The sequence below is a fragment of the Miniopterus schreibersii genome (assembly GCF_964146895.1).
Source record: "Miniopterus schreibersii genome assembly, chromosome: 10".
Taxonomy (NCBI): domain Eukaryota; kingdom Metazoa; phylum Chordata; class Mammalia; order Chiroptera; family Miniopteridae; genus Miniopterus; species Miniopterus schreibersii.
The window spans coordinates 71,179,040-71,189,912 of record NC_138110.1 but is presented as its reverse complement, the minus strand read 5'-3'; the positions used below and the strand labels follow the sequence as shown (position 1 = coordinate 71,189,912).

Genomic DNA, 10,873 nt, shown 5'->3' with positions numbered 1-10,873 from the left:
TGAGGTCGGGTGGCCTTCCATCCCCTGAATACCGGACTGTTGTCCAGGGCTTTCCTCCTCACCGTGTGTCTGCGTTGCCTCCGGTAGTTGGATGAGATGGGACCCACCTCCTAAGGCTGTCCGGAGGGTTAAATGCTTTAACCTAAAACTCATAGACCACTGCCTGGCACGCCAGCATTAATACTACTTTTAAGTGTGCAAGTGGATTGTTGACACCTTTGATTTTCCTTGGTGTGTAAAAAGTTGTACATTTTTAGGAAAAAATTCAGCTTTATCGTCAAGTCTTTTTCAGAACTATTTAGAAGACACAGTGCTAATTATATACACTTATTCCAGTATGTTTGGGGGGCGGGGCGGAATGGTCCCCTGTAGAATAAGAAATCCTAGAAAGACGTGGTATGCATTGGCTAGAGTGAGACTTCACCTGGTTCTTGAAGGGTGGCCGGATCTAAAGAGGGAACTCTGTGAGCTAAACCTGACTTGATTTTGGTCTGTTTTGAGACTAGCCTTGTAGAACTAAAGGCCATTAGGAGTAGCACGAGGTAAGGCTTAACAGAGAGGATGGGACCAAAATGTGAAATAAAAAATGAGACCAGCTGAGACTTGGGAATCTTAATTACATTAGCTTTTAGCTTGTAAGGCGTACAGGTATACAAACAGAAACATAGAAATTCTAAGCGAGTGTGATTGGTTAGTAAGCATTTGCCCTGGAATTCTACTTGCTTTTACCCTGAATTTATTTCTTCAAATGCTTTGTAATAGAAAGAGGATATTCTCATAGTTTTTGGTTTTTTTGCACGTGATTCAGAATAAGTTTCTTAATGAAATTGACTTGTTACCTTTATTTGCGTTTAACTTAGACTATATTGTGAATTAGTATTTTTTCCCCAAAACATCTTATTTAATTTTATTACTAACCCTTCGTTATTGTCTCATTTGTTTTATTTTTCAGAATTTGGTTTCTTAAAGCACTTGTCCAGTCAGACACTTAAAAATGGCATCCAAACAAGAAATAATGAGTGACCAGCGGTTTAAGCGTGTTACAAAGGACCCAAGATTTTGGGAAATGCCAGAAAAGGATCGAAAAGTCAAAATTGACAAGAGATTTCGAGCAATGTTTCATGACAAAAAGTTCAAGTTGAATTACGCTGTGGATAAAAGAGGACGCCCCATCAGCCACAGCACTACAGAGGACTTAAAACGTTTTTATGACCTTTCAGATTCTGATTCAGATCTCTCAGGTGAAGATAACACAGCATTGAATCAAAAGAAAATGAAGAAGAAAAAACCCCAGAAAAATAAAATAGAATCAAAAAATCTAGTTGAGGAGAAAAAGAAAGAAACCAAGAAAATTAACCAAAAGGATTCTGGAAATAAAAATGATTTAGATAACTCTGACAAAATTCAGAAAATGAAAAACTCATGCAAACCTGAGAAGGTAGATTCAAAAATAAGTCCTGAGAAAGACAGTGAATTTATACCAAAGAGTGCAAAGGGGGAAAAACGTTATGTTCAACTTAATACAGATTCATGTCCCAAAGGAAGACTAAGGACAATAGACTCGGGCACTTCAGAAGTTGTGAAATCTCCGAAGATCAAGCATTCTGAGACAAGAAGAGAAATACAGTCAGGTTTGTTGGAAAAATTAAGGATTTGTTTGTATTATGTTATTTATATTTATTCTGATCTTTTAAAAATGTAAACATATTTAATAAGTATTTTTATAGTGTAATGGGAATTATCAAGTGCTTATTTAGAGGTATAAAGGTATGAAAGAAAAAATACCATATAATCATTATTAATTTTTGATTTGGTGCTATAGTGACTAGAAGAGGCATAAAAATTTGAGTCAAGGTTACAGAATAAATTTGATATGTAGTGGGCACTAGTGAGAGCTGTATTTTCTAATCAGATAAAGTGTTATATGTACTCATCAAATTATAAGAGTTGTGCCTAAAGAAGGTAATAGAGTTGAGTAGTATTCATTTCTTCATTCAGCTAATTTTAGTGACTAGTATTTGGCAGATAGAACATGAATAAGACATGGTTCCCTCTCAGAGCTACTGTTAGCTTATATAATGTCTGTGAATATTAGAAAAATGTATGCCCTTCTGAACACACAACTCAGTTTGGTGAGACAGCATCTTTAAGTGAAGCAACAGGTTCTCTTTCCGTGAGTAGACATAGCTACTCCACACAGTGCATAGATTAATGAGTAGAGTTTGGCCTTGATTTCAACCTATCTTGCCCCTTTGCAGATCCTCTACTGCAAAAAACAGCTCACTAAACTGTGCAGAGGCCCTAGTTGAAAGCAACACTTTCCAGTCACCCCATGTGGCTGCTGGCTATCATAGTGGACAGTGCAGATCTAAAGTAGAAGAAATTAGTCAGAACCATAATATGAAATAGAATAATTTTAAAAGCCATTAAAAGATGTTCAGCAGAGGACTACAAGAATTCTGAAGAAGAGGTCACTCAAGATACAGTAATCAGAAAAACTCAGGTGAAGTGTTACTTTGGTAAGGATTTGGAAAAATTAAATTTGGAGACAAAAGTTAAATTTGTGTAGTATTCTAGGAGACCAAATTTAGGATGGTAAACACACAATACAATATGCAGATGATGTATTGCAAAATTGTATACTTGAAACCTGTATAATTTTATTAACCAATGTCAGCCCAATAAATGCAATTGAAAAAGTACACAAGAAATGAAAAAGGTAAATAAGATAAATAAGAACAGTAATAAGGCGATTAATTAGTTAGATATTGAACATTGCACCTTACACAATAAAGTGCAACTTCCTTCTGATTAAAAAATAAATAAATTTTTTTTAATCCTCACCTGAGGATATGTTTATTGATTTTTCAGAGAGAGGAAGTGAGGAGAGAGAGAAACATTGATGTGAGAGGGAAACATTGATTGGTTGCCTTCATCTGCTCCTTCAACCGGAGCCTAACCTGCAACCCAGGTACGTGACCTGACTGGGACTCAGATCCATAACCTTTTTGGTACACTGGACAATGCTCCAGCCAACTGAGCCACCCAGCCAGGACTGCGATGATTTTTTTTTTTAAGTGCTATTAAGTAAAGGTGATATGAGGAGTTACAGTTTCGTATGTGTCATTTAAAAATGTTGATGCCCAGCACTTGCACCCCTAAGAATTTAAGTAAAAGATCGGATGTGTCAAAGAATATGCACTGTAGCATTGTTTTTAAATTTAAAAAAATGGTAACATAAATCATTAGGGGATTGATTAAGTTATGGTACATCCAAATATGACTATGATATATGCAGTTTTAACAATAGGTTACAAAATAGCATAAATGGTATGATCAGCTAGTTAAAAATAAGTTAGTGGATATGTCTTAGAAAACAAATTTAGGGAGTTATGTACCAAAATAACCATCCAGTTATCTCTGAATGAAAAATTGCTAGTCATCTTTAACTGTATTTTCTTAATTTTTTGCATTGCTCATTACTTTTATAATTAGGTGGAAAATGGTAAAACTTTTTTTTGAGTAGCTGTATAAAATATATATATACACAGATAGTAAATAGAAGCATGTGATTGTTTTAGAAATAGAAAATGAGCCCTGGCCGGTGTTGCTCAGTGGTTAGAGCTTCAGCCTGTGCACTGAAGGGTCGCTGGTTCGATTTCTGGTCAAGGGCATGTGCCTGGGTTGCAGGTGGATCCCAGTCCCAGTCAGGACACGTGTGGGAAGCAACCAATCCATGTGCCTCTCTCACATCAATGTTTCTCTCTCCCCCCTCCCTCTCTCCCTTTCTCCTTTTCTCCTTCCTTCTCTCCTTCCCTCTCTCCCCCCCTTCCACTCTCTCTAAAAAACAGTGGAAAAAATATCCTTGGGTGAGGATTGTAAAAAAGAGAAAAGAAAATGAGCCCTTTCAGAGTTGTGAGGGCTGAAAATATCTAATTTAAGTAAAATCAGCCCTTTACTCCTCATAGTTGCTAAATGTAAGTTAGTTACAAAGTTCAAAATTTAGCAGGAAAGTTAAAACTATTTCACTCTTTTCATAGGTGATGTAATTCACGTCACAACTTCTGTTACCACTACACATGAGAAGACAGCCAGTCTTCTTGCTGTCTTCTTAGATGACTCAAAGACACTTTTAAATCAGCATATCCAAAACTGAACTCATGATCTGCCTCTACCAAAGAAACAAATTGGTTCTTTTCCAGCATTGCCTGTTTATATATCTGTCCAGCTACTCTTCAAGCCAAGAAGCTAGGACTCATCTTTGACACTTCTAAAACTCCTTTGCCCCATACCGAGCCTATCACTGATTACTGTTGGTTTTGCTTCTTAACCGAAAGTCAGAAGTGACTCCATTTTCTTCCCTGCATTTCAATTTCTACCAACTTAGTGGTGTCTCCATTTCTTGCCGTATGTACTACACTTCTCTCTATTCACATCCACTCAACTTCCTCCATTCAGTTTTCTACAGTGTAGTCAAGGTAATCTCAATGTGCAAATCTGATGTCTTTCCTTCTGAAAACAGCAGTGGCTTCTCATTACTTTTACAACAAATCCAAACCCTCTACATGGTTTTTGGATAGCGTAACTCTTTAGTTTAATTTCTTACTTGACTCCTGGCTATCTGCAATCTAGACATGCTTTTCAGATTTTTTCTTTCAGTGTATCTCTCCATATGCTTTTCTTGCTGTTTGGAACGCATCCCTAATCTATTTGTCAAACCTTGTTTACTTAATCCTTTATCCTTCAAGTAGCAACTCATAGCATTATATAACATTCCTACTTGGTACCTATCCTAGTTGTAATTTTGTTTTTTAAAATGTGTAGTTTCTTAAATTTTTTTTTAATTTATTGATTTGAGGAGAGGGAGAAGGGAGAGAGAGAAACATCGATTTGTTGTTGTTCCACTTAGCTATGCATTCATTGGTTGATTGTTATGTGTGCCCTGACCAGGGATCGAACCCAAAACCTTGGTGTTTGCTCTAACCAACTAAGCTACCCAGACAAGGCCTAAATGTGTATTGATATGAATGATTTTAGTTGATCAGTATCTGTTCATCTGTCTTCTTTATTCAACTGGAAGTTTGTTGAGGGCATTGACTGCTTCTCTTTTGCCAATGATTGTATATTGAGTACCTACCACATAGCAGGCATTCCGTAAATATTGAATGAATGTGGTTTGGGTATATATTAAGATTTCTAATAAATAACTTGGTTAGGCATGAAGTTTGCTAAATTTATATTTTCCTTTAGTCTCTTTTATAGATACCTCATGAAATAACTTGGATTCAGTTTAGTTCAGTGTTTATAATTTATTAATTTCTCTCTCCTTTCACCTTTTTACAGTGGTTCCCTTTGTAGTGGCAAGACACAGTGATGGTTATGAAAACTCAACAGGTGGTAAAATGTTTGATAAAGATGCTTTGGAGGAAGATTTAGAAAGTGCTAGTGAAAGAGGAAGTGATGAAGAATCTGAAGATGGAATTGCAGACTTTGGTACAGCTTCAGCTGATGACGACAGTGATGAAAGTGAAAGCGAGGAGGAGGAAAGTGATGAGAGTGAGGAGGAGGGGGAAAGTGACAGTGGCCCCGATCTTGCGAGAGGTAAAGGGAATATAGAAACTAGTTCCGAAGATGAAGAAGATACAGCAGACTTACTTCCAGAGGTATCTGGCTTTGAGCATGCTTGGAGAGAACTAGATAAAGATGCTCCTCGGGGTGATGAGGTAAAGTGTGAATAAATAAGGTCATTTGTGAAGAACACTGTACAAGTAGCCTTTATGGATGGTAGGACTGATGTCATTAAATTAAGTGGGAAAGTCTTTATTGATAAATAATACTATTGATGATGATTTTGATTAAAACCTTTTGGTATGGAATATATTTATATATAAATTAAATGGCTAAGCAAAAAGGAAATTCTACATAAATAATTAAAGTTGACATGAAATTTTTAGAAAATAACTTGATTTCAGATCCTATTGTACCTATTAGAAATGCCACAGGGTTGCATACTCAACTTCCCTGTTTATGTGTGAATGGCAAAATAGCTTAATAAACTTGGTAGTTAAAAAAATCAGCTCCTCTTTATGTTCTGATTCAACAACTGCCAAGTAAGAGGAAATACTTATCTGTTGACAATTGTACTATTGTGTGATCTGAAGTTCTTTTGTGTATTGAAACTCCTCAGATAAATATTATATTGATGATTTCAGAATTTGGGAGAATGAAGGCATTACATTTTTAGTATCTTTATTTTGCAGGCATTGGGAATGACAGATTATTTAATATAAAATTTTCTCATTTCTTAGATTACACGTCGATTAGCAGTTTGCAACATGGACTGGGATAGATTAAAGGCAAAAGATTTGCTGGCTCTGTTCAATTCATTTAAACCTAAAGGAGGTGTTATATTTTCTGTAAAGGTAAGAATTGATTTCATTTTGAAGTAAATATTTCTAAGTGTTTTAAGTTCATTCTCATTTTTTTAAGTCATAGTTTTCCTTTTAAAGAAAATAATTTACCTGGAAATTGTTTAATACAGTTAGGCATGAAACTGATATAACAGGTATAATAAAAGAAAGGAAGAGGTAAAATTATTCTTGATAATAAGAAATGAGATTATTATTATTGATGGGTTATATGATTGTATATAATTTAAAAATTCAAGTAAGTCAATAGAGAACCTATGATAAGCTCAGGAAGGGTATAATATAAATATTTAAAAAATAAATTGCATTCTTTTTATAAGCATTAACCAATTAAGAAAAAATCCTATTTTTATTAGCATCAGAAACATAAAATCCTTGGGATTTACCTTAAACACATGACCTATATGAAGTAAACTATAACACTTGATAAATTTGAAAAACTTTAATTTTGAGATACCATATTTTTAGAGAACCAGCATTGTGATAAAGAATCCAGGCTTTGCAGTATGACAGACCTACATTCAGATCTTTTGTTTTGTTTGTTGCTTTTTGGGGGGTTTAAATCTTGATTCTGATAAATGTTATAGGAACTTGGGCATTTTATTAATCTCTCATATGTGTTTTCTCATCTGACAAGTAGATATAACAATACTACTTCCTAGTATAGTTGTAAGGATTGAATGAAAAGGATCTTACACTGAGTATTTAGTACAATGCCTGAAGCAGCTCTAAATAATTATTATGTATTATGTTTAATTATTTAAGATGTTAGAGCTACAGTTTTAGTGTAGTTTCTATCAAAATCTCAGTCCAGGTGAAAGTTAAGAAAAAGGATACCAGTATCATCTAAAAGAATAAATAAGTAAGGGTTACTAATAACTTTTTGAGAAATCATACCAGTATAAAAGGATCCTACCAGTTGTAATATCTAAACATTTTATAATGCCATGAGAATTAACAGTTTTGGGTAAAAATAAGGGGACAATTTAATGGAATGGAATAGATAAAGAGTTTAGGTGATGAGGTAGAGCATGGTATTGGGACAGGTCTTTGCATAGAGAACTTATAGTTCAGATCCCCAACTCATGAGAGCCCAAAATAAATTCCAGATGAAGTAAAGGGAAAATATTAAAAACCAAACCACAGAAATGGAATTGTGTTTTTGTTAAATCTTCTGTTTCAGGAGATTGGTAGTAGAAATTCTAGACTTAGAAAAGAGGAGGGAAAAAACACAAAGAAAGAATCAACAGATGTGATTACATATATATTTTAAAATGTTACATCAAATCCTATTACATACAACTCAAAGTAGTAAGAAAAACTCATCCCCAGTTGATAAATTGCATATTTCTCACAATTCCAAAAAATATGTATTTGTTAAATGTATATTAAGTCCAGGAGTGTCAAGACAGTGCAGATTAATGCAGTTATATTTCTTGACTCTCAAAAGTAGCCAAGAAATAAAAATATCAAATCCTAGTAAGGATGAATCCTTTTTCTTATACCAAGACTATATATATCTAATCTATGTGATAAGATTGTCATCAGTTCCTTCTATTAAAAGGAATGTCTTTAAAGAAAGCATTTGCTAAATGATATGACTTAGCGATAAGGTGGGTATTACAAAATTGTTTTTCTTCATTATTTTTATATATATATATATTTTAATATATCTTTATTGATTTCAGAGAGAGGAAGGGAGAGGGAGAGAGAGAGAAACATCAATGATGAGAGAGTCATTGATCGGCTGCAGCCCGCAACCTGGGCATGTGCCACGTCCAGCTGGGCTGTTTTATATATTTCTTTAATCAATTTTTGTATATTTTATGTAAACTAGTTAATCCAGTCATTTTGTGTGTGTGTATTTGCGTTGAGTTTCTTGAGCTTAGAATCTTATTTTGCTTTTCTTAATTTTTTCTTTGGAGCCCTAAACCCCCTTGTCCCAGCTGATGAATGGAGGACATGTCCTGTTTTTGTTCCCAAGCCCCACATCTGTTAATCTCCTGCCCAAATCTCCTGCTATTTTTAAGGAGATTCTTCAGGATGCTTTCGCTTTCTGTAGTGGGTTTGAAAGTGAGTTATCCTTGCTGTTTTCATTGAGTCCAGCTGTAAATTAGTTACTGACTTTGACAGGTCTGGGTGTTGAAAGAAAAAGAAAGTATAAATTGCACTGAAGTTGCTTTCTGTGTTTAGATATATTTTTCGGAGTTTGGAAAGGAGAGGATGAAGGAAGAACAAGCTCGAGGACCAGTGGAGTTACTGACTATTCCTGAGGATGCCCCTGAGAAGGACTGGTATTAAATCACTGTAGATAACAAAACTAAACCATACAAGTTCATGTTACTAATTCAGAATTCCCACCACTTTAAAAGTTAGGACTCAGGTGTACACGTGCCATTCATAGTTAAAACAGCTTGCAAAGCAAATTAAGATGAAACACTATTCCAACAGTATTTTGTATGTCTATATCTATTTCTGTATTCATTAAAATCATCACTGATTTTTTTCTAGGATGTAGATTTCCACATAAATGACATTGAAACTATTTGCCTTCAAATTATGTAATTTTTCTAATTTGAGTATTAAATACAAAAAGACTGATCACTTCTTTGTCAAGATAATGTAACAGAAAAAAAATGTTAGTTTTTAAACCACTAGGTGGAGCTATATGTGCACTTAATAAAAATGGTGGTTAAATACCATATTATTGGTGGCAGAAGAGAGTGGATGAAGACCCTCCAAGAATATGTTGTAGTTAAGTAAAATTAAACTTATAACCGTTCAGACTTGACAACACATAATTTTTTTTATAACTAGAGCAAATTCTTTCTTAGTATATTTTATAATACAGTGTTTGTCCATCAGTTTTATTTGAGAAGGGTGTATATGGTACCAAAACAAAAAAAATAACTTCTGAAAACTAAAATAATTGGTAAGCATTTGTAATGCCTATACTCTCCCTTTCCAGATACCAAATTCCAAACAAAATACCTAGTTTGTACCTTGTCAACATAATAAATTAAGTGTTTAATGTTCATAAAGGCAAAGTCATGAAGGAAGGATGGATTGGTATGAAGGTTGTAATATATTTTTCTTGAAACAATTACATTTATCTTTTAAAGGGAGATAGATATTTGTGTTCCTATATAAGTAACCTTAGTGAATTTTTCCATTTTTAGGACCTCTAGAGAAAAATTGAGAGATTATCAATTTAAACGTTTGAAATACTGTTATGCAGTAGTAGACTGTGATTCTCCTGAAACAGCTGCTAAACTTTATGAGGATTGTGATGGCCTGGAATTTGAAAGTAGTTGTTCGTTCGTAGATCTAAGGTAACCCAGTGTGTGTCTTACCAATTTAATCTTGTAGTAAATGTGATTATAAGAAGTAAAATATTAGAACTGGTAGTGCTCTGTGTTTCATATTCTGAAAGAGTTGCTTTTGGACAAACTCTGTCCTATGGAACATCACTCTGAAGAAAGAAAACTGGAATGAGGAAATGCCAGAGTATTTTGTATAAGCCACCCCACATTTATGTCCTTACAGATATGCTGGCTATGTTTTTGGGATGATGGGTCATATGTATTCATGTTTCTTTGCAACTGTCTTTGAGAACTAGAAACCAGGTGAATTACTTTTAAAATAGCATTGAAGCAGGGGCAAAGGAATTTGCTAATAAACTGGTACCTTTAGATCTGTGTTGTCCAATACAGTAGCCACTAGGCACATCTGGCTATTTAAATTTATTTAATTAAAAATTTAAAAATACCTGGCAGGAGAGATGCCATGATACAAAGGTGGTTTTCCCAAGGCAGGACTTATCTATTGCACTCCTGATGTGCTGAACCCCTGCAATTTCCCCAAGTCTGTGGGAAATGCAACTGCATAATTTGTGGTAGTAGGGGACTGTGGAAAAAAAAAAAATTTTAACTTAAAATTTGTTTGCTTAAACACAGAACATTGCCATCATCACAGAAAGTTCTGTTGAACAGCACTGCTCTAAGTGCTGCTCAGTGAACAGATGGATAGAATTGCTGGCATTATCTTCAGACTTGGGCATTATTTTCACCACGTGCTCAGGCTTCACTGACCCAGAGCTGAAAAACCTTAGGTGTGGTGAATGCCAGTTCAAAGGAAATGGGGAGCTGAACTACTGTGCCCTTTTATCAGGAGCCTAGTCCTTTGGAACCCAGTAAACCACTCTGCTGTGACACTTTTGAATAGAAACCACTTCTTTGTATGCAGGTTTGTTAGAGACTTTGTTCTCAAAATGAAATGTTTTAGGGGGAAAAAAATGCATCAATTCATAGTCACTATGGCTTTCATACTTTTTAAAGGCATTCCAGCTGGTAGAAAAATACAAATAAAAATATTGAAATTAATAATTTGGGGTAGGATTTTAGCATGCGTAAGTATATAGCAAGAAGGGCATATCTCGTAAAGCA

General features: G+C 34.7%; 1 protein-coding gene across 4 annotated transcripts in view; it reads left to right on the top strand.

The window, feature by feature from the left end:
• The window catches only part of ESF1 (ESF1 nucleolar pre-rRNA processing protein homolog), a 51,384-nt gene that overhangs the window by 433 nt on the left and 40,078 nt on the right, over window positions 1-10,873 (top strand). For 3 of the 4 annotated variants that reach the window (XM_081148539.1, XM_081148540.1, XM_081148541.1), the window contains exons 2-6: window positions 953-1,631; window positions 5,344-5,723; window positions 6,309-6,422; window positions 8,622-8,722; window positions 9,608-9,760. In XM_081148539.1, the coding sequence (XP_081004665.1) occupies window positions 995-1,631; window positions 5,344-5,723; window positions 6,309-6,422; window positions 8,622-8,722; window positions 9,608-9,760 (1,385 nt within the window). In that variant the 5' untranslated portion in view covers window positions 953-994. Of the gene's footprint in view, window positions 1-60; window positions 84-952; window positions 1,632-5,343; window positions 5,724-6,308; window positions 6,423-8,621; window positions 8,723-9,607; window positions 9,761-10,873 lie in introns of those variants that run through there. The other variant, XM_081148542.1, reaches the window with a different exon arrangement.